At 42.1% G+C, this 27,816-nt stretch overlaps 4 protein-coding genes across 4 annotated transcripts; 2 read left to right on the top strand and 2 right to left on the bottom strand.

Annotated features, from left to right (window-relative positions):
* Nucleotides 1-6,777: 6,777 nt before the first annotated feature.
* On the bottom strand, nt 6,778-8,650 carry CLUP02_16179 (benzoate 4-monooxygenase cytochrome P450; the record flags this gene model as incomplete). The annotated part of the gene is made up of 6 exons (XM_049295103.1): nt 6,778-7,555; nt 7,613-7,790; nt 7,851-8,246; nt 8,306-8,375; nt 8,429-8,521; nt 8,585-8,650. 6 exons carry the CDS (start codon nt 8,648-8,650, stop codon nt 6,778-6,780), a joined length of 1,581 nt encoding a protein of 526 aa, XP_049152250.1.
* Nucleotides 8,651-9,519: 869 nt separating this feature from the next.
* Nucleotides 9,520-11,886, top strand: CLUP02_16178 (geranylgeranyl pyrophosphate synthase; the record flags this gene model as incomplete). The annotated part of the gene is made up of 3 exons (XM_049295102.1): nt 9,520-9,808; nt 9,864-10,155; nt 10,206-11,886. 3 exons carry the CDS (start codon nt 9,520-9,522, stop codon nt 11,884-11,886), a joined length of 2,262 nt encoding a protein of 753 aa, XP_049152249.1.
* An 829-nt stretch (nt 11,887-12,715) lies between these two features.
* On the top strand, nt 12,716-14,458 carry CLUP02_16177 (FAD binding domain-containing protein; the record flags this gene model as incomplete). The annotated part of the gene is made up of 4 exons (XM_049295101.1): nt 12,716-12,814; nt 12,869-13,378; nt 13,447-14,125; nt 14,190-14,458. The coding sequence occupies 4 exons, from the start codon at nt 12,716-12,718 to the stop codon at nt 14,456-14,458; spliced, it is 1,557 nt and encodes a 518-aa protein (XP_049152248.1).
* Nucleotides 14,459-14,567: 109 nt separating this feature from the next.
* CLUP02_16176 (uncharacterized protein) lies at nt 14,568-15,798 on the bottom strand (the record flags this gene model as incomplete). The annotated part of the gene is made up of 2 exons (XM_049295100.1): nt 14,568-15,563; nt 15,610-15,798. 2 exons carry the CDS (start codon nt 15,796-15,798, stop codon nt 14,568-14,570), a joined length of 1,185 nt encoding a protein of 394 aa, XP_049152247.1.
* Between the last annotated feature and the right edge of the window lie 12,018 nt (nt 15,799-27,816).

Genomic DNA, 27,816 nt, shown 5'->3' with positions numbered 1-27,816 from the left:
TTTTGAGGTCAGGCGTAGGATCGAAGAAAGTATTAGTCATAACTTTACATGATGTTCTCTCGTTGTTAGTCGGGAATTTGTTGGGCATCGTCAACCTTTGACTCCGCGGCACCTCTCCCCTGGACTCGGCCCTCCTTGGTTGGTCCGACTGGTCAGGACCATCACATACGACCACACCCACTGGAGAACTCGGGATCCCGTCCGCTCTCCCATAGATAAGCCAGTGAGGGCCAGACTAGTAGTTGGGTCGGTGACGACCAGCGAATCCCTGGTGTTGTATGTCTTTTGACGTTTTGCAAGCTTGATTTGAGTTTTTGGTGTTCGCCGAGAACGTGAGTTGCATTTGGATGTGTACCTGGCGTGTATGATGAGTTAGACCACTACTTCCTTTTGGCTGTAGTAGATCTAGAAAACCACCATCGAGCACTGGAGAATGTGATCCCACCCGATATATCACGAATAGTGTATGCTTCGAGGATCTGTTTACCAGGTATTATCTTGACCACACGCTTCTACGTGAAAAACGAGTCTCAATTTCCGGGTCTCGGACTTCATTCAGCCTGATGGCACAGTCGAGCTTCTCCTTATGGCGGGTCTGAAATACTCAAGACGCAAAGCGTTGCTCTCAATGGCTCCATCCGGCAGGGCGTTCTGCTATCGCTATCCCTATTACAGTATTGCGAATTTTAGAGCGAGCTCTTCTGAGCACGCATTATCCGCGTTCTTCGCATTAAAGTCGTAGGAGTCTGAGTTTGTGACGGAGGTGTTCAACTTGACCACAGTCGCAGATCGGAAGGTTTACAAGACCATATTCGAATGTCTCATGAAGTAACTTATGTTCTGTATAATACACACAAATTCGATCATCTTCAATCAGACTTTGACCACTGACTATACACTATATTTGGCTTCGGTGTTGTTGAACTTCCTGTGCTCATGTCATGCCGGGGTAGCCAAGCCCTCTATAAGAATATGATGACGAAGCCAATCCTGACAAGTAGGGCACTTGTGACCAGTGTTAAGCCCCATTTCTCAAGGTCTTTAAGGAACGGAGCTTCTCCCATGCCGTAAGATCAATATATTCAGAGCCAAGTCAGATGAGGAGGGAGTGCTTCAGAAGCCTCCTTTCACCACCACATCAACCCCTAGTCCCCTCCATGGTCCCAATACTATAGGAGGCCTCTTAGAAGATGATAAACAGTTTGTAATCTGTACATACGCACTAACATACTTCTTAAAGGTTGTAATTTCGGTGAAGTTTTCAGAAAGAACTGCGCCTCAGAGAGGGGATATGCGGAAATGTTGCCATGCCTGACCAAGATAAGATACCGAAAGCCCGACGGTTGCTGAATACCTTCTCTTTATCTCGGTAAGCCGAATGCACCGAAAGACTACCAGGAGCAGCTTACAAGATTGTGATGGCGTGATGGAGGCGCTAGGATCAAGGCCAAAGGTCACATTGTGCTCATGCAGATGTAGGCTCGTGACCACGCCTCTGCTACAAGCAAATCGCATAGCGTAGATACAACAGACTCATATTCGCAGGCTTCACCAATGCCACATGTTTCTCCTATTCTGTGAGCACTGAGGGGAGGCATCAGCAGGAATCCGGGGATGCATGCCCTCGCCGAAACTCGATGATGAGCGAACGGTGGGAAAGCAGCACACAATCTGTGCGAATTTGCACACCACTATTGTCTGTTCACTAACGTAATGGCATCTTTGAAATTAGTAATCATGGTTGATTACCGATTGGGAGCTGAGAAAGATAGGTTCGAATTGACCCGATGGGGGGTTAGTCGTTGCGAGCCTCCCACAGAATCTTATCATCAATACTTGATCTGTTCCCAGGGTGTAGCTCATTCCCACCTCGTTCTTCAACTCCAATACTTCACCACCGCTGATAAATATCTTCGTGTTGATACGGCAGATATTAATCTCGCACACATTCATCTTTTCGATGCCTAAGATGGACTCAGAGACACACTCAGCAGAGAGTGTGCTGGGCCAGAGTCTACCCCTACACCAGCTCAGCTCCTTAGTCCTAGACGTCTGATTCAAAATTGTCCAGGAGAAGGCTTGGGTACTGACTAGAGCTTCAGGAAGGCCCGACCACGCTTCGGCTGAGAGTCCATTTTGTCTGCGGGTGATATGGAAGAAGACCGACTTAGAGAGATAGACTGGAATGAAAACGTGACAAGCGAATATATCATCGAGAGCAGGCTTGCCAAAAGTCAAATTTACAACACTTGGATTTTCCGTTGATGGGAACAATATCGGTTGGGATAATTCAGAAAGTGGAAGCATTCCAAGTTCCTACTTGTCGCCAAGCCATAGCAACGATGACAGCACGCTTCACTCCATGCTAAAGTCTGGATTAGCTACGTTACATGAACTGGGGTACGCTATTCATTGGAGGCTCCCAGGAAGCGGTTGGGGTAGTGCTCGGTAGGACGGGTTAGGCCTTACTCAGAACATCAATCGACCTTATGTGACGACCAATTCCATTTGACTAGGCCAAAGTCTTGAAGGACATACTTAAAACTCCGATTCTGCTTTTGATGCTTGCCCGTACGGTTGTCTGGAAAAGAGTATATGCGAGAATACTTTCGGTGATCTGCGTTCGAAAATGAAAGACGACGAGTTTGACAGTGTTGGATGAGCTTCGAACCCGCCATGAAGTGATCATGGCTCTAGTTTAAAATGATGGGGAACGAACACGATCTACTTCTATAGCTAAGGTTTCTCTCGGACATGGAAATTTGTGTACATCGTGCATGTTTGATGCACCCCCCCTCCCCCCATGAAGCTTTGTTCGAGCACAAGCTATGGTAACTGTTGGAATTGAAGGTCACCAGAGAGTGCATACATGCATTGGAGCCGATTTGTTGCAGCTAGCTGGTGACCAAATTGCCATATATAATTATATGGATACGCCCGTCATGTCACAGGCTACATGTCTATCTCTCGTTACATAATTGGCTAGGTTGATTCAACTAGACCAAATGTTGAGGGCCCTGGGTTATAAGAAAACATCAGCGTATTATGAAATATCTTTCGTACCAAGTGCTTATACGTTTTTCATCTTGAAAGGATAACATAAGAGAAGTTTACGAAAGAAAGTTTTACTTCATGCTATTATAATAATAAATACTAAAAATTTACAGATACACTAAATTATCAAGGGTATCTTTATCTAAATGAAAATAGAAAAAAGCCACTGTAGATCGCATACTTTCAATCTCTATAAAATCTACAAAGATAGAAGATATTAGAGACTTATCAATTACTTTAAAGGATTTCTAGGCCCTTATTTATTCTATCCAGCCCTTGGCGAAAACGAGGCCTGTTAGTAAGTCAAAGCACCTACTTATGGGCCCCCCCCCTTTTAGGCCCCCCCCAAAATCCCGCCCAGCCCCCCGATTAAAACCCTACCCTTAATATATAAACTACTATAATAATTATAAAAATCGTCTAAATATATTTCTTTTTAGTATAATTATTAATCGATATATAATAATCTTATATATTAAAAATAAGTTCTAACGGGCTCTTAATATTATTAAAAACGGTCTCTTTATTAAAAGGGCCTCGGTTAAGTTCGGAGTTCTTAAAGTAATACTTTAAAATCGTAAAAAAAGCTACTAAATAAAGGTAAGGGTATTCGTAGACCTTTAGAGGCTTCTTCTATAATAAAAAAACTAGCTAGCTTAATAAATTCGAATTTAGTATACCTTAAGTATTATACTAACTTATTAATAAGTTAGAGAATTTACTAAGTAAGTTCTAATATTTTAAGGGGATACTAAACTACTTAAAAAGAAATAAATTAACGCTTTTATTAAAAAGAATTTATTAATAAGGGTTTAAAAAAGTCGTTTAATAAATTCGCACCGTATTAATAAAGCTACGACTAATATAATTAAATTATAATTTAGATTACTTAATATACTAAGGATTAGCGGTATTAAATAGGCTAATAAGTATAATATAAATAAGACTAATATAATAAAGGGTAAGGGAGCTAATAAGCTAGTCTTAGGTATAATAAAGGCTATAGTAATATAAAAAAAGAGCCTAGTTTACGTACCTAAGTAATAATTATTAAGTATATCTCTATTAATAATAAGTTTATTAAACTACTAATTATTTATAAAGGAAAGTTAGTATAATAATAGTAGTTTCTATTTTAACTTAACCCTTATAATAGTTAAAAGTTTATAATAATAAATAATAGCTAAACGACCGATAAGATTACCCTTTATTAATTAAAAAAAGTATTTTTATTATAAACTAAGACCCCCCTTATTAGGGGGCTTAGTAAGCTAAACTAGCCTCGATTATTAATACTAAATAGGTATAGGAGTTATATAATAATAGAATTTATATAAGAGTACTATAAAAATAACGTCTACTTATTATTCTTATTATTATATACCTCTTATATCCTCTAATTATTAAATATAACTATTTTTAATCTTATTAAATCTTATTATAAAAAGGAGCTTAGTAAGGAGGATATAATAAATAATTCTATTATTATTAAAAAGCAGTACTTCTTAAGTTATTACTAACTTACTTATTTAGCTAGTTTAATATCGTTAAATATATAAAATAAGTAAAAAGTAACTAGACTATAGCTATCTAATATAGCTAAGCTACTTCTTAACTTAATAGTCCTATTTATATAAATTATACTATTTAAAAGGGGTATAGAAGCTAAGTAAATAATTAGTAATACTAATAAACTACTTAACTAGGTATTAATAACTTCTATTATTAACTAATTAACTCCTAAAAAGGCTAGCGAGCTTAGTAACTACTTAAAGCTATTTATAGAGCTTAGTCTAGACGATAATACTTAATAACTATTATTTAGAAAAATAAAAAAGGTATTTAGTAAATAGGCCTACTACTTAGCTATATCTTAGTACTAAATTCGACTTTTAAAAATAAGGGTTAAGTATATAAGGCCTAAAAAAAAGAAAAGTATACTAATAAACCTAAATACTAAGTTCGTAAGTATTTAGAATATATAAAAGGCTTAGGAGGACTTTAATAACTATCTAGTTAGTCCTAATTAACTCGTAGGGGTCGAATTACCTAGGGATAATAATAACTATATTATTATAATAATAGAAGATAGTTAATTAATTGATTATAGTTAGTGGCAATGTTTTAATACTATGTTTATTAGGGGGCCCAAAAGGGGGGGGGCCCATAAGTGGGTGCTTTGACTTACTAAATGAGATAGCCGAATCCGAAAACAAGAACTGGGCGTTGACACTATTTTCATCTTTCAATAAAGAATTCTAGAAGCGATACCTATGACTGGACTGATGCTCCAACAATTCCAAGTGTTTCGCAGACACCCAAGGGTGTTTTTGTGACTTAAAAACGAAATGGGATCGAGCTCTGGACTGCGTCAGAGTCCTTGCCTGTGAACAAGACTGAGCGCGAGGAAATCCATGTGTAACACTCTAGTAGGTATTGTGAAAAAGGCAGGCAACTAATGAGTCAAAACAACCTAGGTGCTCTATCAAAGGTTAATGTCGGTAACAATTCCCTTCTTACTTCTGCTCCCTCAAATGTCCAAATTCAGGGTAATCAATCATATTCATTGTCAAGCGTTATGGGTCGTCATACAGGACCAGTTGCCATCGTCAACAATTCTCACTCCACGGACCGAATAGCCAAGGAGATCAGCTGTTGTCCACGTCCTGGAAGTATGGCCTACATATCCTTTTGTATCCAACGGGACCATGTCCTTCATTGGCTAGTTGCCACTCTTCGTATGTCATCCATAGGTGATGTTTATCGGCTCGTCCGATCTCACGTCAACGGGAGGCTGGCCTCTGTCACGCGCTGCAACACTACAACGTACAATGGTACATCGTCCTTATCTTCGTCAAAAATGCTTGCATCGAGACCTGGACAGGGGTCCCCAAAATAATAACGCCCACAACTCACTCTCGTACGTCTCGTTTTGGGAACGAGTCAAGGGCCCACAGCCATGGCCGACATAAGGATGACTGCATGAGTCTTAGTCGCTATGTGGAGAAGCGGCACAGCATCTGACGTATCCGACTTCAGAGCCGAGTATTCACATCCATAAGTGTATCGAAAACTTAGAAAGCCGTAATTCCCAAAGAGATCACCTTGCTAACGTGGAGTAGGTTGGGTCTCATCGGTGTAACGTGACGCTGACTGACCTTACGTTAGGTATTCATAGCTTTATCACCATGGAACGATAAATCGCTGCCTGGAATGTGCAGCATGGCGATCGCAGCTCTTGATCCCATTCGTACCAAGCGCTTTACGCATGTGGTTGGTATATCCGAAGCCAATGAGATTTCGCGCTACTGCAAAGATCTCCATGGGCGCCAGCGTAGCGGCCGCAGCCGCACGGGACGTTGGTAGCCTCATTCACCGCCACGCGGGAGCTAGAACAGCCTACTCAACACGAGAAACGCCATCTTTTGAAAATATCGCACACCCTCAGGACTGAACCCCAGTCAGCCTGAGGCATTTTCGCCTCCATGGACTGAACTGCTGTCTTTTCGTCGATACGATGTGTTCAATGACCCTCTGGTATCACGGAATTCGAGCACAGCTGGGAAACAGCGTAGGCTTTCAAGCCATGACACCGGTAAGTATTACGGTTGCCAAAAGGTCAGCGTGAGGTTCCTCTATACTATTGAGGCATGTTTCCTCGAGATCTGGGAGGGCGCTAGAGCAATGATTGGCATCGAATCAGCGTGATGATGCTCGAATACGTTATGATCTGCCGCTGGCTTTCATCACATGCACCATGATCTTGTAGTCCGTGTAAATAAGACTACTGCCGGCGTCGCGCTCCCAAACAAATCCGTCCTGATCCAGCTGCTGAAAGTCATATCTCCAAAGCAATTTTGCAACAATGAGTCGGATGCTCTGCTGCGCCATCTCCCTGCCGATACATGCCCTACTTCCAATGAGGAAAGGACGATAAGCGGTCCTGTTGTCCCCCTTGAACTCGGTGTCTTCCGCACCATCGAGCCATCTCTCGGGGCGGAAGCTGGCGGGGTCTACGAAATACTCCGGCGACCTTTGGATTGTGTAAAGATCAGCGGAGACTGTGGTACCGGCAGGGATGTGCACCCCATCTATGGTGCATGAAGGAGCAGTACGCTGTGCAGTTTTGCCGTTTGCGGGTGGAAGTAACCTCAGGGTCTCTCGGATACAGGCGTTCAGGAATGGCAGCCTGCCGAGCCGCGCTCCTGTGATTTCTTCGTCACTGGCAAAGGTCGAGCGGATCTCGAAGCAAACTCTGTTATACGCCTCAGGATAGCGCAAGATGTGGTAGAAAGTGGCGGACAGTGTCGTAGCTGTTGTCTGGTATCCGGCCAGGCTGTGATATATATAAGCAAAAGTCGCATTGAGGAGATCGGTTTGTACGTACGTCAGCCCCATGGCATTACTGAAGAATGCATCCGCGTCGAGCGTCAGGTCCTGCTTCTCGCTGCCCATGATAGCGGTCAAGAAGTCTTCTCTTCCGTCTTGCCTTTCGGCACAGCTGTTCAAAATTCGTATTAGATCACGCAATGATGAAGTAGTTTGCAGAAATACTCACTCGCGCAACTTCGAAGACGGCACAAGCTTGGAGAGTTGCGACGGAAACGGCAATGCTGTGATGAGGCTTCTAGCAATCCCAAGTACTGGGGCAATCCCAGGCAGGGCGAGGAAAAAGCTCAAGGCTTCGACCATGGGCATCGTAGATTTACCAAGCTGCTTCAATGACTCGTAAGTAGCTAGGACACTCTGTTAGCATTATTCCTGCCGGCATATCCAAGGCACCGCTTTGAACTTACGGCGCTTTCCAGACATGAGAGGTTCGCCGAAAGCAAGATCACCAATGATTTCCCAGAACATCGTCTCCAACGTGTCAGCGATGTCCACGGTACCGCCGCTCTTGGCAAGTTCTTCGAATTCGGACATGGCCATGTCAATATGCAGCTTCTGGATAGGTTCTTGCCTTGCAAGCGCCTGAGGGGTGAAGGCTTGCTGGATCACCTTGTGCAATTTCCTGTGAAGTGTAGGGTCAGGTATGGTGATGAGGGTCGGAGCGTTCAATACGAGGTCCGAGAAGAGCGTCAAGAAGGTCCCATCCTTGGAAAAGCGACCATCCTCTTGTTTCGCGTAAATTGCTGTTTCCGCTTCAAGTGAAGCAAACGAGACTTCGTTGGGTCCGACTCGCACAACAGGTCCTGAAACGGACGAATAACGTCAGTCAAACAGCTTTGGTCGTTGATTCCGAGGGCCTTACCGTATTGTTGATGAAGAGATTGCAGTTCCGAGTTGAATCTCATGCGGTGCAGAGCCCTCATAATCCATAGCTGTTCTCGTCATTTAACCGTCACTCGCGCACATATCGAGAGAAGAGACTAACCGGAGAGAATTTGGCCAGAAATGGGCCAGGAATGCGGCGGAGAGGATGCAAGAAGCAGCCATAGATAACGACTGACACGAGAGCCAGTGCCAACTAGAAGAGAAAGAAGTGTCAGAACAGTGGCCATCTTGATCGCTTCCACAGAGTATGACATACGATAACCAATGCAAGACTCAATTGCTGTCCCGAACTCCAGGTCGATAATGGTGAAGTGAAGGCCATGGTGTAGATCCGTGATTGTCGTCAGTGCGGATGCAAGACTGGATGGAGCTGGGCTGAGATGGGACGTCAGTTCTTGAGATTGATTCCAAAACCCGTGCGTACGGTTGGTCTTTGCGAGCTCTCCCGTACCTCGGCTCTGTAAATGCTAGCTAGTGTCATATCAAAAGCTGAAGGGGGGACTGGGGGTAAAGTTCGGGGACACTGATTCACGGTGGAACAAGATCAGAGGCTACCGAAGCAAGGCGGGCCTCTGAAATCCATTTCTTTCTTTCTATCGCCCCCTCCCTTTACAGGCTTTGAATCCTTTACCCGGGCTCTATACTAGCGCTTACGAGCATGGGTGTCTAAACATACGGAACTAGACAGGTTCAGACTTTCCCATGATTCTGCTCACGTCTAGAAACTGACAAAATCAGGGTCCACTACACAGAGTCACCGATCTCTATTGGCACGCGTCTTCGCGCTTCGAATATATGGGCCACACCTCTGCCAGCCCTTATCACGTAAGCGCCTGGAGTCTGCATGTAAGTTTACGTAGCATCGAAGTCCCAGACCCCTACCTCCACAACGAAGTCAACTACCCTGCATTGCGATGGTGATGGTGTCTCGTTATCGGCTAAGCCTACCGAGACCAAAACCACCCACATGCTAGGCCCAGAATGTGGGCTTATCGCAGCCTATTCGGGAAGAGCTGTTGACGCGGCAAACGACTATCAACGAAGTCCAGTAAGGTCACAGGATAATGCAAGTATCTAAACTCGAAGGAAGAACAACGAGGTGGTTGACTCTGCTGCCCACATATATTCATTTCATCTTCGGAGACGGTTAGCTGAACTTTTGCAAAGCATTTTATCCTGCTATTGCCAGTTATGGGTCCCTTACCATACCAATCGAGACACGTACCGGCGGAGGAAGCTCGAGAGACGGGTTGCTTTACAACCCTTCCGATCCGAGTTCATCCACGGGACGACCTCGCTGATGCAGCCAGCCGGCGATTTGTCGGAGACTGGGCTAGGGAAATGGGAGATGGCCGAGAGAAGAAGACTTACTTCTCGTTTTCGCCTGTAGGCAATTGGTCTCCTCTCATTTACCCCGAAGCCATTCCCGAGCGTCTAGGAGTTTTGGCATATCTTTCGGATTTGGGCTTGATTCATGATGGTAAGTTTTACCTTCCAGATTCCTGTCCGCAGTATGAAATCTGACAAACTTTCAGACACTGGGGAGGGCCTCAGCATCGAGGAAGCCCAAGCCGAGCACGATGAGCTTCATGCTGCCTTGAACCCAGACGACAAGAGTAATTTGGATCCTGACTCAAGGGCAATGAAAACCAAGAAGCTCGTCTCACAGTGCATGCTTGAGTGTATCAACCTCGACCGTGAGCTTGGGTTGAATATGCTCGCTGCCTTTCGTGATGTCTGGCTCGCTATCAGCGAGAAGAACAGCGACAAGGAGGCAGAGACATTAGAAGAATATCTACAATACCGCAGTGACAACGGCGGCATGCTGTAAGCAAATCCTCTCCGCATCTCCGGAATCAATCCTAACCAGCTCCTAGAGTTTTCTGGCCCATGCTGCAATTCAGCTTAGGAATATCCCTCTCGGAAGCGGAGCATGAGCTCGTACAGCCCATCATTGACGCGGCCACTGAAGGTCTTTTATTGGCGAATGACTACTTCAGCTGGGAGCGCGAACTGAGAGAACTCCAGTCTGGTCAATCCAAGAGGATTGTGAGCGCTGTGGAGCTGTTTGCCCGAACAATGGGACTTTCCGTTGAGGATGCCAAGGAGGCGGTCAAATCCAGGATCATCAAGTCAGAGAGTGATTTCTGTCAACGCCGCGATGATCTCTATACAGCTCGGCCCAACATATCATTGAAGTTGAGAAGATGGATTGATTGCGCTGGCCTAGCGGTTTCAGGAAACCACTATTGGTGCTCTGCTTGTCCGAGACAAAACGCGTGGAAGAACGAAACACTTTCAAATGGCCAAAACGGCCATGGTCTTGATCAAATTCACAACGGAGACGGGTTCAAGACGGTGCCCATCGCTAATGAAACTGCTACCAAGCTTCAAAGCACCGACATCAAGATTCTCTCGAACGGTGACGGGGGCAACGCGACCATCAACGGAAATGGTGTCAAAACTGTTGTCAATGGCAACGGAGTCAAAAGAAAACTCTCAGAGTACGGAATGGCAAGTCCAGAACAAGAGCCAATTGTTCCGAAAAAGAGAAGCATGGACCTAGATGTTTCGTGTCAAAAACACGACATTCAGACGGTCTCCCAGTACCCCCATTACAAACCGTCCAACCTGGCCATGGATGCGCCGGCAGCCTACATCTCAGGAATGCCTTCCAAAGGTGTCCGCGGCACCCTGATTGATGCTCTCAACACCTGGCTACACGTGCCTTCAGCAGCGGTCAAGACAATCACGTCAGTTGTAAATTTGTTGCACAATGCATCACTCATTTTGGACGACCTGGAAGACAACTCTCCACTCAGGCGGGGGCTCCCATCAGCCCACGTCATCTTCGGGCAAGCCCAGTCCATCAACAGCGCAAACTTCATGTTCGTCCGGGCAGTACAGGAAGTAGCTCAGAGTCTCAGCCCAGCTGCACTGACAGCAGTGCTTGAAGAGCTTGAAGGCCTCTACCTCGGGCAAAGCTGGGACCTGTACTGGAAGTTCAACCTGGCATGCCCTACCGAGGCTGAATACGTCAATATGATTGACCACAAGACCGGCGGCATGTTCAGGATGTTGCTACGGGTCATGCAGGCCGAGAGCACAGCTACGGAGACATCAGGCCTCGACTTCGAGCGGCTGACCCTGCTCTTCGGGCGCTTCTTCCAGATCCGGGATGACTACATGAACTTCGGAGACTACGCGGCCCAAAAGGGTCTCTGCGAGGATCTGGACGAGGGCAAGTTCTCGTACCCCATTGTCTACTGCCTCGCAAACCACCCGGAATATCGCGGGCATATCCTTGGCGTGTTCAGGCAGCGACCGACGGTAGCCACGACTACCGCTTCTCCGCTTTCCAAAGAGAGCAAGGCGCATCTGGTGAGCTGCCTACGCAAGTGTGGAGCGTTTGAGAAGACGCTCGACTGCTTGCGGGACGTTGAGCGGGAGCTGGAGTCGGAAATCGACCGACTGGAGCGTTTGACAGGAGAAGCCAACCCCATGCTCCGCCTGTGCCTTGCAAAGCTAAGCACAAAGGGGATTGCCAAGTTGGGATAGACGAGTTGGATGGATCGAGGATTTGTGACACATGCCGTGTAACGGCCCCTCTATTGGTCATGTTCTTGTTGTCGAATGTCGATACAACGTTGATTTAGCGCTTACAGCATATATTTTTCGTTATCCTATTGAGGAGTACCATCCTATCTTTTGCTTCGGCCAGAAATATTTCGACGTGGCCCGTGAACGCCACAATGCTTCGCTTGCAAGATAAACCCGCAAATAGCTCTTGTAAATACCCCACCGTCATTGGACCCGTTTGCGCGGCGAAGGATGCGCCTACTTCAGAATCCTCCAGGGGTCGGGCCGTTGAAGAAAGGACTACTGCACGTTAGATCCTAATGACACCCATCTGCATCGCATGGAAAGCAGTGAGATCCTCGTACCCCTGCAGGGTTACACACGGGGCGGGCCCGACTCCCGCTCCACCTCCATACATAGACACCCTGGCCTAATAGGGCGAGACCGGTCTTTGCAAGAGGATGCGACTAGGACTCATGGGACGAACACATGTGGCGAAGGGCGTGAAGCTTACATGCAGGTGAGCAATCGAGTCCGTTGTCTACAGGAGAGCATCATGCCCAGTCTTCGAATGCATCTGCTGGGATCTGGACCGGGCGGCTTTCGACCATGACCTCTTCCTGCCTACTTAAGCCTGAGAATCGTGGGCTGGAATAATGGGCAAGTAATTAGAAGCAGATTCGTCTGGGAAGAAGCAGGCAGCCAGATTCCGACATTACGCCCACATTGCACCCAATATCATTGGCTCAACTGTCGTCATTCTCCGGTATTCAGACTTCCTGGTTCTACCGTGTCAGACCAAACGACAATGCGCCAATCATCGACCTTGACTTGGACCTGCGTCCTCCTTGCTCCCCTTGCAGCGAGTAAAAGCCTCATAGCAGACTACAATTCATGCCAGAGTGCGGTACGTACAGCTACACCGTCGAGACAGTCAGTCACACTCCCCTGACACCGATAGTGCGTCTCGCTATCTAGTCAGCTATCCGTCGAGTCGGGTGGCGACTACATTGCAGAGTTCGAGCAGCAGCCTATCACTGGGCCGGGAGTCGACGTCGGATCTCTGTACTGGTCGCAGCAGCAGCAGGCCGTCCGGCCGGCCTGCCTTGTCCACGCCCGTGGGGCCCAGGACGTCGCACTCGTGGTGCAGACATCGCGCTCCACGGGGTGCCCCTTTGCCGTCCGCGGGGGTGGCCACTCGGACATTCCCGGGTTCAGTAATAGTCATGGTGGGATCACCGTCAACATGGCCGGCTTAGGCAATATCGAAGTGGACGCGAGTGCCGGTGTAGCTCGAATAGGCGCAGGCGCAAAGTGGGGGGCAGTCTTCAAGGAGCTTGATAAGACGAACAAGACTGTTGTTGGGGGCCGACTGACTGGGGTTGGTGTTGGAGGATTGCTTCTGGGCGGTGGGCTTAGCCACTTGTCTGGATTACATGGGTTGGCGTGCGACAACGTTCGCAACTACGAGGTAAGTCGGGACCGGGATCGCAATGCGAGAATCCACGTTTGCCACACGAGAAACTGACGTGATACCAGATTGTCCTTGCCAATGGCAGCATCTTCGACGTCTCGCACTCCACCCACCCGGATCTCTACCGAGCGCTTCGCGGCGGTGGCAACAACTTTGGAGTCGTGACCCGTTTCGATCTAGACTTGTATGATCAAGGCCTCATGTGGGGAGGCCTGCACGTCTGGCCGTTGCTACCATCCGTGACATCGGCCATCACGTCAGCCTTCGTAGAATTCGGACACGACGCCCCGTCAGACAAGCATGTCTCATTGTTTGCAGGCCTTGGGTTCATGCAGGGCAACTTCGCCTGGGCCGTGGGGCAGTATGACACGCTCGGAAGAGAGGAACCTCCCATCTTTTCCAAGTTCAGAGACGATGTCGAGACATATGGAGCTCCCAAGGTTGTCACAACGGCAAGGGTCACGTCACTATCGGACCTTGCTGAAGAGCTGAATCTTTCAGAGCCCGCGGGCATACGGAGCCGGTTCACGACAGCCACCTTCAGGATGGATGTGGATCTGCTTCGACTGATGGCCGGCTACTTTGTGGCAGAGGTCGAAAAGGCTGTGGAGAATGGCTTGCGTGAAGATGAACGCTTTGCGCCAATGTTGGGCATCCAACCCCTGACGAAGAACATCATCGGGGCACAATCCAAGCGCGGAGGAAATGTGATGGGTCTCGATGAAGAATCTGGACCACTCATTGGTAAGTCTGATCTCTTCTACCATAACGGAGATGTTACTTATGGGCTGATGCATGTGACTTCCAGTCTGTTCTTTTGGTTGGGAATGGTCTCGTGATGAAGACGATGCTGTCGTGATTACCGGCATCAAGAGCGTTCTTGAGAAATCCGTAGCCGCGGCGAAGGAAAAGGGTTTGTATCATCCTTTCAAGTACATGAACTATGCCGCGGAAGACCAAGATCCTGTCGCAAGCTATGGAGCTGAAAACGTTGAGTTCTTGAAAAAGGTCAGACACATCTACGACAGCGACGGACTGTTCACGGAGCTAGTGCCTGGTGGCCACAAGATCAAATGATGGTTCTCAGGGGCTAGAATCATTATATATAGTCTACGATCATTACAAAAAATCCTCGCATCTACAACAGTACAATAGATTGCCCAGTTATGAATGCTGTCAACCAGATTCAACCCCTGTTTTCGACCATGGCGTTCAGCATATAATAAGTGGGTGACATTGGCAGCGCCGGAAAAGCGGTCACAAGTCCAGGTGCGACTAAATCGTTCACAAATCCTGTACCGAGTATAGTCAAAGCAAGGAAAGTCCACACAAGTCCAACAACACGCCACCAGGATCCATGCCATCCGAGTTTCTCCTGAGCAAAACTAATGACCAGATCTTCCAAGAGCAAGATGTTAGGCATCAGCAGAAAAAAGCTGATAGTTCTTGTGAAAGACTCAGATGGAGCTGCCATCTTTGCTGCCGCCCAGTGGTACAGCCCAGAAAGGGTGAATGCAAAGTACGATTGGGTTTGCCGACTGAGCATAGACCCTCTAGGTGCTCTGACAACTCTCCTGGCCACGAATCTGCTAGGGATTTGCAGGCCCCTTCGAAAGTTCTGGTGCCACGTGCGGTTCCAGAATCTGCTCAGGGTGTAGCACTCGATCCAAAGTCCGTTTACCGGGTGGACGTCTTCGATGCGCGTCCAAAAAAGCCCGGACGACACCCCGATCATGCAAGCGATATGATATCCGATGTCCATAACGGCAATTGATGAGGCCCACCAGCAGGCTGTAGCGATGCAACGGGAGACGAAGTCTAACTCAACGACGCCCATTTCCCCATCATGAGTCAGCCACAGAAGAAGACCAGCAGCAATGTCATGGCTCATGTATTGCTGTAGTATTCGTTGCATCGATAGCCTGAGGAAGGCGGTCTTGGAGGTGCCTGGAGCAGGAGCTGGAGGTAGAGTTGCAGTCCGCCAGTTCCATCCAATACCTCTGGTAGAGAAGGCATTATCAAAACACCATCTTATCTGGTCCCATGCACCGAGAGAGTGGAAAGGCTGTTGAGGTTTCTTCCCATCGCTTGTGGGTTGTGTCCACTTGTGCTCCAAGTAAGGGTCTTCGAGCACAAGAAGGTTGAAGTTGACCAACGCGACGTAAAAGACTAAGAGACAATGCTATTAGGATATCAGCTTGATGGAACGTTCTGTTTGGTGCCCAAACTGTTCCAAAGGTGTAATTCTTTGCAATATCCGGGCCAAAGGGAAAAGCCAAAGCCACAAGTAGACAAACACCCACGAAAGGGAGCAAAAGGATCCAGCGTAAGTGTCTCGGGGTTTTGGAGCCCAACAAGACCAGAATAGGAGTAGTGAGCCATATGGCACCAACGAAATCGGCACGTTCCAGAGGCATGGTGACGAGCTTGAACCTTGTGACAGGCTGCCTAAGTTGGAAGTGCAGGACAAGTGTAATGTTTGGTGGTATCTGAGAACACAATTGTTGCTATTGTTTGTTTGTTTGTTTGTACCATTTTACGCCGTAATGTCCTTAAGTGAGGCGAAAGGCGACTACATCGCGTTAAAATTATAAGACCGTATACCGTGCCCCATAGAGCCTATATAATACCCTCCTATAAGATAATATACTATATACTCTAAGATTAACCCTTCTATTTAAGCATAGCCCCCTATAATATTTTATAACCTAGGGTAAATATACCCGGCGAGGTTTGAGCATTGCGCTAGTAATATAATAGACTAACTAAGTAGTATTTTATATATTTATAAAAAGACCGTCGTCGTGCTATAATAAGTATCACTGCCCGAGGTAAAGAGTCTAGCTCCTCTAGTAAGTAGAGGGAGAGTAATATAGTATAAAGTAGTAAAGTAAGGGGAAGAGGTATATAATATATATCGTATTATAAAGTAATATAATATATTATATAGTAAAGTAAAGTATTAATATAACGTAAATAAAGAGTAATACTACTATTAGTACTACTATGCGTAGATATAAGCTTCGCAGGGCCGACGGGGTATATAGCTTATTATATATCCTAGTTAAACGAGCTATATCGACGTGCTCGCTTTATAAGATTAATATCCGCTAGGGGAGCTAACGGCCGTATTAATAAACTTATTACGGTAGGGGGGTTTAGCTTAAAAGGGTTTACTCTAAATAGTTAGTTAGGATACGAACTATATAATACGTCCTATTGCGTCGGTCTATTAATATAAGGGCTAAGGGGGGCACCCCGAGACCTCTACTATAACCGTACTATTTAGTAATAAATACGGGTCTAGTATTACTATAGCTACTTCCGCACGCGCTAACTTAATTCCGATAAATATTAGTTTATTTCGGGCAAATGTTAGTAAAGAACTGGGAGCTCTATAGTAGTATAATATAAGTAGACTAGTTTTTATTAAGTTAACGCCGGACGAAGTTAGCTCAGGCGAACTATAGCGTGCCCCTGTGCGAAACTAGACGGTAGTAATAAATATAGTCGGGTACCTTCTCCCTTTTATATAAGTAGTAGAGGTTAGTATCGTCGTAGTTATATAAGTAGTAGTATATAGTATAGTCCTTATAGCCGGACCTAGCTAAGAGGAGCTAGTAAAGCTAGCGTTATATAAGCGACTTTAGCTCGGGGCTCGCTACGCTATCGATAAGTAAAGCGAGGGCCCTATAGGAGTCTAGTTAATAATCCTCTTACTAGCCCCGAAGTATAGTTAGCTATCTCTCTTAGGTACGACGCTTAATATAAATAGTAGTTAGGGGGCGTATAAGTAGGTTAAGGGGACTTATAATAGTGCCCTTTTTAGTTAACTAGTCCGCTATCTTATTCCCTATAATACCCTTATAACTAGGCGTCTAGCGGGAGGTAATAGGGACCCTAGCGTTCTTAATAAGCTCTTTAAACTTAAGAATAGTATATTAAGAAGATAAGGGGGGGGCACTATTTAAGTACTTAATAATAGCCTAGTTATCTAAGTAGACCGTAATAGCTATAATAAACTTATTCTTAAGCCCTAGCGCTGCGCAGAGACCTATAATAGCCCCTTCTATTTCGGTATTAAAGACCTCGGCCCGGGGGAGGTAGTAATACCCGAGATAAATTAGTTACGGTCCTTAGTAAATAATATACCTAAAGCCCGTAGCCTCTAGAATTATTTATAACCTATTTATATAAACTATAATATACGTAATAAGGAGAGATTCGTACTATTTATAATAGCTTTATATCTCCTCCGTTTTAGTTACCTCTTAGGTATTACTAAAGTTACTTATAATTAAGAAGTCGCGGGGTAGTAAGGCTAGTTACGGGGGACGTTCGACTTAACTAGCTACTTAAGTAAGCGTAGTTAAATAAGAGGGGTTCTTATAGTTATATAATAGCTTATAATTACGGATCCTCTAGGCTAGGGGATAAGAGTAGTTTAGTATAAAAAGCCTAACGGCGTAGCGGTTTTTAAAAGAGTCTAAGAGAAGCTTTATTAATAAAGTACTCGCCTTATATAATAGCGCTATAACTAGTATAGTCCGCTATACTAAGAAGGAGCCCCTTAAGGCGATATTAATAGGGGTTTAAAGGGTCTTAATAACCGATTTTAGCCTATATTAGACTTCTAGTTAGGTACGTATCTTAGAGTTAACCCTAACTTTAAAAATAGGTCGGGTCGGGCCGGGGTACTATAGCTTAGCGCTATATAGGGCCTTAGGGATAACGATAGTATAGATCGCTTTATATATAGTAGCGGGGGGCGCACTATTAAAGACTTTATTAAGACCTTTAATATAACTAACTATAGACCTAGCCTTACTTCGGTAGTTAGTAATATAACTATAAAAAAGCAGCTTCTTATTAAAAGTAATACCTAGCTACTTTATAATACCCTTTTTATATAGTCTAATCTCTTTATTACCGTAGTAAATAGGGGGGGGGGGCGATATCTCCGGCCCTCGGCGAGGTCCGCCTCGTAAAATAAAGGACTTCGGTCTTCTTAGGATTAAACTAAATAGTATTATCCCTATCCTAGGTAATAGTATCGTTTAGAATCTATTATACCTAGGAAGTAGCCTTAGTAAGGTCCCTCTTAACGCTTAGTATTATATAATTATTAATATAGCTAAATCTAAAGGACTCCGGGCTAATTCGATAGATTTACTTAGTATATAATAAAAAGAGGATAGATAAGATCGGTAACCCCTATAGTAAACCGTAGAAAAGGGGGGATATAGGAGTTTAATATCTTTTATAGCAGACCGAGGCTCGGCATAACTAGTTAAGGTACTATACCTAGGTAATAATATTCTTAGGCTATCCCTATGCTTAGAGCCGATTATATAGCCGGTTATATAGTACTAAGTCGAAGGCTCTTTTAATATCTATCGTAATAATAATAGTAACTAGCTTCTTATTAAAGGTAGCCTATATATTATAGGCTATTACCTTAGCTATATCCGTAGCCGATCGCTTAGGTAGTGCCCCGGCTACTTATAAGTTAAATACGCCTCGGGCGATAGTAATATAAGATATCCTCTTAGCTATAAGGCGCTCTAGCCCCTTCCCTAGGGTCGCTAGGAATAAGATCGGGCGCTAGCTTTTATAAGTATATATATCCCGGTTAGGCTTTAGTATTATTACTATTTTAATATCTTACTAGGCCTTAGGGTAGTACCTAAGTACGAGATAGGCCTAGTAAAAATAACGGACGTAGTTATTAATATATAGCTAGTAAGCCCGTAATATTAAGACCGTAATATTATTTATACTAAGGGTAGTGTTCCCTATACTAAGTACCGTATTATCTACTTCGCGCTAATAAATAATAAGATTTTAAAGTAATAGCTAACGAGGGCATATCGTAAAGTCGAAATATACGTCGTCCTCTATAGTTACACGCTCTAAGAGCTTCTTTTAGAGGAGCATCGCCTTTTTAGTAAGTTCGGTAACTATATTCTTACTATCTTATAGAGGGGGGGATTAGACCTAAGGCCTAGGCCGGTTCTAACTTATAATTTAGTATATATCTAAATCCTTCTTAATAAAGGAGACTATTCTAGCCTATATAACGGCCTTAGCCCTCTATATAGTACTATTGCGCTACTAATTAGCTATAGCTATAATAGGAGATTAGGGGTCGGCTATATATACTACTTTAAAGCGTTTATTAGCTTTAGTATACGATTCGTCCTATTACTTCGTCCCCTTACTCTTTATATAGCACGGGATAAAAGAGGAAGTATAAGCATACTAAAGTACGTCGTTAAGGCTCTCTATAGCTAAATCGAGGTCTTATATAGTATCGTATATAGTATATATTACCTAAGTTAGCTCTCTAACCCTCTTTACGAACTATAGTATATTCTTTAGTTTAATCCTCCGCTTCTTCTTTTTTAGCTAATGCGTATTACCTAAGCTAATAAAAAGGGGAATAGTTATAATAAGGGTATTATAGTCCGATTTAATATATATATAGTTAGTAATTTAGGTCCGGGCTAAGGGGACGTTAGAAATAGCTAGGTTAAGTACGTTACCCGCTTTATAAATAGGGACCCCTATAGGGTTTAGTATAGTAAGGTAATAGCCGTCTATTTAGTTAGTAAGGTAGTTCCTAGGGGTATATAAGGGGGTCCCCGGCTATTAGTTAGTATAACGGGAGTTTAGATCCCCCGTAATAAGTAGCTTCTACGGGGGGGTCTAGTAGTTAAGTATTATTAATATATACTTCTTATTAAGGGCGCGGTAGATATTAAGGATATAATACCCTAGGATACGTACTCTAAATAAGTCCTAATAAGGGAGCTTTATAATATCAAACGCTACTAGGTATAAGAGGGTCCGGTAGACGTATATAAGGACCCGGGGTCTATTAATAATTATAGCCTAGCTCTAAATTAGCGAATATAGGGCAAAGCTAGGGTAAGATTTAGTAATATTCTATAGTTTACTCGTATTATACTATAGCTCTTATAGTAATAGGATATCCGCCTATTCGAATTTAGTAATAGTAAGGACGTAGTTATACTTATAGCCGTTCTTTTATATATTAGCCTATAGTATTTTAATTTTAGTACGTATTAAATACGCTAGCTACGGGTAGTTATAGAGCGCCCACGCGAGGCGCTCTTATGTTTACCCTTATTCTTCCTCTTTAGGGTAGGCTCTTTGTATTCTAAGCTATCTTCGGGGGGGAGTTTAGAGCCCTGTTTCTTAGAGGGGGGGTAGTTATTACTTTTTAAAATAGAATCTATAGTACTATCTAACTCTATAATAATTAAGTAGGTTTATTCTCGTCCGCTTAGGTAGTTTTTAGTATTATACGTAGCTATATTAATAACTATAAACCCCTAAATAATATCCTTAGCAAGTCTCTCCGCTTTAATACTTATAATTTTATCCTAGAGCTAGGTACCTAGGGACTTTATAAGGTCTAACTTAGGGGCAGGGCTTAGGGGGAGATCGAGCTTTATAGCTTACGTATAGAGTTCTTTACTTACTTTATATAAAAGTTTTTTTTATTAAGAGGTCTAGCGGATAATAGTACTATTTTTTTTTTAAGGGCGTATAGGGTAGCTTATATAGTCGCTCGTATATAGCCCCTAGTAGTTTACGTACTAAGGGACGATCGTAATATAGTCGCTATTATATCTTAGCTTTTTATAATAATAGTAGCGTTAAGTTCTAATATAGTCCTTAAAACTATACTAATCTAAATAGACCTAGTACTACTTAGGAAAGGGTCGGTAAATAAGTAGCTAGGCTACTACCGATCTAAAAATACTAAAGGGCCTTTTTACTAGTTTTAAAAAGGATATAATATAAGTTATATAGGGGCTATTTGTTAGGCTAAAGGTCCGGTAGCGGAGGGGGGTTACCCCCGCTACTACTTTAACCTCGTCCCGGATATACGTATTAAAATCGAGGGGTTACTTATTAAGGCCGGGGATCTAAGTCTTAACGCCTTTAATAATATAAGTAAACTAAATCTTAGATCCCTTAATAATAATTATATTAAAGAGTTTAAGTAGCTAAGTATAGTAACTAAGTATAGCCTATCGTACTCCTAGGGTCTTCGGAGTAAGTACGTAACTAGTTAGAACCCTAGTTACTAGGCTAATATCTTCGCCCTTAAGCGAGTAGTTTTTAATAACTTCTTTATAAATAAACCGTACCTCTACCTAGCGGCGGGGATTCTTAGGGTTGAGGTAAATAAAAATACAGGTATTAGGGGAGGGAAGTGCGTTTCTAACTCCCTCTCGTAAATCGCTCGTTATACTTAAAGCTCGAGCTATAAGCCCCTTAAGCTAGTAACTAGTAGGACGCTAAATATAATAACTAAAGCTCTAAGAGAGTGCTCTAATAAAAGAGAGGCCCGTCGTAATTCTATAGTCTAGCTTATATTAAAAGGTTCCGTGTTAATAAGTATGCGATATAGGGAAGAAGCTTATAGAGGCTAACTGCTATTAGGGTTTAAAAGAGGAATTATTAAAATCTGCCTTTCCCTCGAGGTATATTACTAGCGCTTTATATATACCTAAGCTACTCTTTTATTACTTAGTCCCTCTCTTTATACCCCCCTAAGCTATCCCTTAACTAACGAGGCCTAACTAGCGAGGCCTAATAGGGTGCTCCCTTCCCTAGGCTTTGCCCTAAAGCCCGCTTACGGTTTACGTACGCTACGTTAATCCCTTATTTAAAAGGTCCTTAAATATATAGTACGAGGGCGGGTATAGGCGGCGCCCGTTAGCCTAAGTATAGACCCCTTACTCTAAATAATAGCCGTATAATTATATACTTAAGTTACTCCTACCTATAGGCCGTCCTTATAACTACTAGTACTTAGGTAGTCGTCGCCCCACTTTTATTTACTAATATTAACCCCCTTCTAAGCTATTATAATTCCGAATTCCTTTTCTCTTTTTTTATTCGTAATTATCCTTTTTATATATAGTCTTTTACTTTTATTAGCGTCTGCGCTATTCCCTCGTTACGTAGATATTATAACTAACGAATATTTTTTAGATCCCTATTCTCGTATACTCCCCGTACCTGAATAAGTCTTTTTTAGAGTCGTTCCGTAGTTATTACTAACTCGTTTTAATATAACTATAGCCCTTAATCGTAGCGTCGCTATTATTAATAGTAGAACGGTCGTTAGTACTATAGGTACGCTTAGTAGCGGCCGCGGTAGTAGTCTATTTAAAAAGCCTAATATCCCTTTTACTCGCCTTAACCTCGTATATATATTACTATTTATACGCTACTTATATTAACTATTATAAACTCTTATTAAAAAAAAAAAAAAAGCGAACGCTAAAAAGATCGGGGTCGGCTAGGTATACCTACTCCCCTACTTTACTTACGTTACGTATAAAGCGCTCGATTTAAAAACCGAGTATTATAATTAGCTAGGTCGGTAATTTATAGCCCCTAGTTCGCTCCTTTATCTAATACTTCTCTAGGATTTAGTATACGTTATATTAAGTATACCGCGCAGAACTATTTTTATAAAAATATAATAAGCGCTTAGCGCTATTATTACTCCGTTACTTTTCCTAAGTATTATATTAATAATATCTTAGGTCCCTAAGTCTACGGAATTTACGGTACGAACCCTTTAGAGTACTATACTCGTTTTTAATAGCGACGTTTATAATTTAGAGGTTTATTGCTCCGTTATTACTCTATTATCGCTACTACTTAGGTCGCTAATATTACTCTATAGCTTTAATAAACTTACCGAATCGCTATTAGTAATACGTAAAGGGCGCTTAAGCGCGCTAATAAAGAGGCCCGCTCGACCCCCGTTATTAATAGCGACGATAATAAGGTAGCTATAAGCTCCTCCCGCGCTATATTTTTATCCCATAACGATATTATAATCGCGCTACTTTATACTATTTATAACAAAGTGCGCCGCTCTAATAATATTTTAGTTAGTATATAGTCGCCCCGCCTACGCTCCGTGTTCGTAGCTAATTATTTATAAATTTGCTAATAATAAGGAGATTATTTCTTTTATAACGACCCCTAGGATAATAGCTAGGGCGGCCCTTTTATATATAAGGGCGGTCTTTTTATAAATAAGGGTAGTCCTTTTATGCGTCGTAAGGATTAGGGAAACGGTTAGTAGTTAGCGCGTTTGCGCTACTTAGTTATAGCTATATAGCCCTCTTTTTTTATTATTAGTAGCTAGTTCGCTACGTTATTAAGCTCTTTAGGAGCTAGGGCGCGCTACTTAATTAAAACTCGTTCTTTATATATACTAATTAACGCTGCGTTTTTAATATGCCTAGCTAGCTCCTATATATTTTCGTTATTACTATATCCCTTTTACTAAATTAGGTATTGTCGCCTCCTCTTCGGCCCTCTATATTATATAATATCTTTTACTTCGTAAAATAGCTCCCCGTTTATATCCTTAATAAGTAAGGGCTTCTAAAGGGCTTCCTCGCAGTATTAATACGGCTCGAGTAAGGATATATAGAATATATTATATATTCTATACTACGTTAGTACGTCTAGTTAGTAAGCGACCCCCGCCGTTCCGATTATTAATTTAATTTCGAATAGGCCTAGATACTTATTAACTAACTTCTAGCTAGGACGCTACTTTTTAATATTCTTTTTTAATAATAGTACTTAGTTACTTACTTTATATAATATATTTATCTTAGCTTTATTAGCTTATTACTTATATATCTCGTGTGCTTTTTATATAAGGGGTCGTAGAGCTTTTTAGTTAGCTCGTAGTCGGGCTATACGCTCCTCGGCCGAGATATTCTATATACTATCTCGAGTCCTTATTAAGATCGATATAGGGTACGTAAGTAGGAACTTAAGTAGGGCCTTAGTAAGCGCTTTACGGATTACTAAGTACTAGGCGTTATTATATATAAACTTAGCTAGGTAAAGACGCTATGCCTAATCCGATTAGTCCTAGGTATAGAAATAGTAAAAGTACTACTCTAAGTATTAGTTCTACCGTTCTATCTAACCGTCCGTCTATAAATAAAACGCAGTACTAAGACGCCTTTTTATTACTAAAAAGTAATAGAGATAAGTCTAAAACTTACTTATAAATAACGACCCCCTATCGGAGACGATCCCTTTAGGTATTCTAAACTTAGTAAAGATCTTTATAAATAGGAGGTCTACGAATCCCTAGGCTATAAGGGTCGTCCTCGTAGTAATATAAATACTATATTTCGTAAATCGGTTTATTATAACAAGTACCGCGTCGTAGGGGCGCTTCTCGATTAGCGTAGTTAATATAGGTAAGCCCGTAATAAAGTCTAGCGATATCTTTTATTATAGCTTAACCGGGGTAAGTAGGGGGCGTAGTAAACTATACGGCTTATAATAACGAGGCTTTATTCGCTAGTATACTATATAAGTATTAATATAACTTTTTATATCCCTACTTACTCTATCTTAGTAATAGTAGCGTTTTAGTAGCGCTATTATCCGCTTTATATTATAATATCCTACTATAGGCGTATCGTAATATACTTTAATAACCTCCCTCCTTAGCCCCTTATATAGCGGTATATAGGCACGGCCGCCGTAGTATAATAGCCTTTTAGAGTCGTATACCTAGCTCTATTATTACTTCTTCTTAGCTAAGCAAGGCCGTCGGTTCTTTTTAATTTACTACTTATTTTTTATAAAAGCGTCCTCTTATTAAGTAGCCCGTAGTCGACTTATTATTAATAACCCCTCCTTATTAAATACTATTTTAAGTACTCCTATCGTATCGGAGTCCTATAGAATAAGTAGCTCGCGATCTATAGTTTTAATAATAAGTTTAAATAGCTCTCTAAGTACTACGCTATAACTTTAACGCCCTAGGTTCGTAGCCCCGTTACGCCTCTCGAGGTACTCTTTAGAGTTCCCTCGAGCTAGAGCTCTTAACCTCTTTCGCTTACTTCTCTATATTATTATTAGTTCTATTTTTAGAATACTTACTATCCCTTTTACTTAAGAGCTGCTCCCGCGGCTCGTCCTCGTATATTTTATTATTATAATTCTAAAGGGCTCTTATATATTTTTAGCGTTATAGAGGTCTTCTCTTATTTTTAATAATAGCTCTTCCGCTCTATTATTATTATTATTTTTACCGTAGTTAGGTCTTTGTAATAGTCTATTTACTAAGTTCTTTATACCCGGCTTAAACCTAATCTCGATATTAAACACTACGAGTTCGTTTAGTTAGCGTAACTATCTCCCGTTTAGTTTTTTTTTTATATCTAGGAACTATAAGTTAAAATAATCTATAAATACTACGACCTAATCTTAGTTATAAGCGAGGTAGTATTACTAGTTCTTTAGTACGTTTATAATAGTTAGTAGCTCCGCGTCTCTTATATTATAATAGCTCTCCGTATCCGTTAATTTCCTCGACCTATAAGTAATTAGGTACTAATTACCCTTAAATAATTGCGTAATTACTAAGCCGATAGCTCGAGCCGAAGCGTTTATTTATAACCGTATAGGTAGGGTAGGGTCGAAATATCGTAATATTAGCGCGTTAGTAAATGCTATTAATAGCTTTTTAAACGACTCTACGGCTAGTATTAATAGCTCTAATTATCCCGGTTTTATTTTCTTTAGTAAGTCTATTAAAGGTACCGTTATCTTAGCGTAGTTATTAATAAATCTATAGTAAAACCCTATAAATCTAAGGAACGTCTATATGTTTTTAACGCTCTTTAGAAGTAGCTAATTCGCTATGGCTTCGGTGCGCGCGGGTTCTATTTTTATACCTTCGTTAGATACGATATACCCTAAGAATCCTATACGTAATATATAAAACTCGTATTTATTATTATTTAGATATAAGTTCTATTACTATAGTCTCTATAGCACGCTACGTACGTGCTCTTTATACGCTACGTAATCGTTATTATATATTAGGATATTATTTAAGTATATAATATAAACGGTATTAACTAGGCCGCTTAGAACGTTATTAATATGCGCTTAGAAAGTCGCGGGTGCGTTAGTTAGCCTAAAAGGTATAACTAGGTACTCGAACTACCTATATTTAGTACGAAAAGCCGTTTTTTACTTATCGCCCTCGGCTATACGTATATAGTAGTACGCGTTCTTAAGGTCTAGCTTCGTAAAAATAGAGGTATTAAATAGTTTATTTAGTATCTCTTTAATTAGTAATAGTAGCGTTCTGTTTTTCTATATAATCTTATTAATCGCTTTATAATTAACGCAAAGTCGTAGCTCTCTTCTTTTTTTAAATATAAAGAGGATAGGTACTCTTGCCGGGCTTATAGAGGGGCGTATTTAGCCCCTAGCCTCTGCTTTTATTAAATAGTTATATAAGATCTCGAGCTTATAGTTTAATAGTAGGTAGATAGGTCCCTAGGGGATAGGTACCGCGTTATTTAGCTTAATATAATAGTCGTATAGTGTTCTATTTAGTAATAAAATAGCCTTTTTTTTTTAAAAATAAGTCGTTAAAGTCTTAGTAACGTAGCTTCTAGTCCTTAGCTACGCTCGCTAGTACTACGTTACTATCTATAGCTAAGTTAATTACGATATACGTAAGTATTATTAAAACTAAGTCGTTTAGTAGCCCCTTTTTTAGGGCGTCTAAGCGGATATATCGTTCGTAAATTAGATACTACTACTTCTTTTATTTTTAATTAATTAGCGGGTCGATATTCTCTAGCTAGGGGAAACCGAGGATAAGTATAAGTACCGTAATATCGGTTATTATAAAGTAATATAGCTATGTTTTTATTACGTAGTCGCTATTAGTAATTCGAAGCCGTAAGTAGTAGCTTCTTAGCGTCTTTATCTATTTACTTTTAACGTTTACTAGTTATAGTAATAGGTAAATTCGTAGATTAGCGTTAAAGCTATTAAGTAGCCCGATACTAACTACGTTCCTTTTTACTCCCAAATCGATAAGGGCGCTTAGCTTTTTTTATACGTAGTTTAAGTATATATAGGTCGGGATATCTAAGCGCCGCCCTTATTAATTACTAACTACTCTCCTTATTAAAATAGTATTTAAGCTCTTTACCGGTCCGCGCTACTCGGCTAGGGCGAGGTCTAATTAATAGTTAGCGACCTTATACCCCTTTTAGTTATATTTATAGTATATAACGCTCGGGTAGCTATTAGCGAAGTACCCGGTTTTATTATAGTTATAGTACTATTAATACTACTCCCGCGGTCGCGGGTAATCCCTTATAATATAGCTAGTTTTTTTATAATTATAATACGTAATATCTTTACTAAGTAAGTTACGGCGTGTTCTTTACGTATTTAACTTATTAATACCCCGGTATTTTCTTACTAGCTCGTTCGAGTTTAAGTTAGAATATTACTTAGGGGACGTTCGTAAGCTCCTTACTAATAGCGAGGATTATTTAATACGTCTTATTAATAATATTAGCTAT

This window comes from Colletotrichum lupini, chromosome 9, assembly GCF_023278565.1.
Source record: "Colletotrichum lupini chromosome 9, complete sequence".
Lineage (NCBI taxonomy): Eukaryota > Fungi > Ascomycota > Sordariomycetes > Glomerellales > Glomerellaceae > Colletotrichum > Colletotrichum lupini.
Note: the sequence above shows the minus strand (reverse complement) of the source record. Positions and strands in the feature narration are given on the sequence as shown.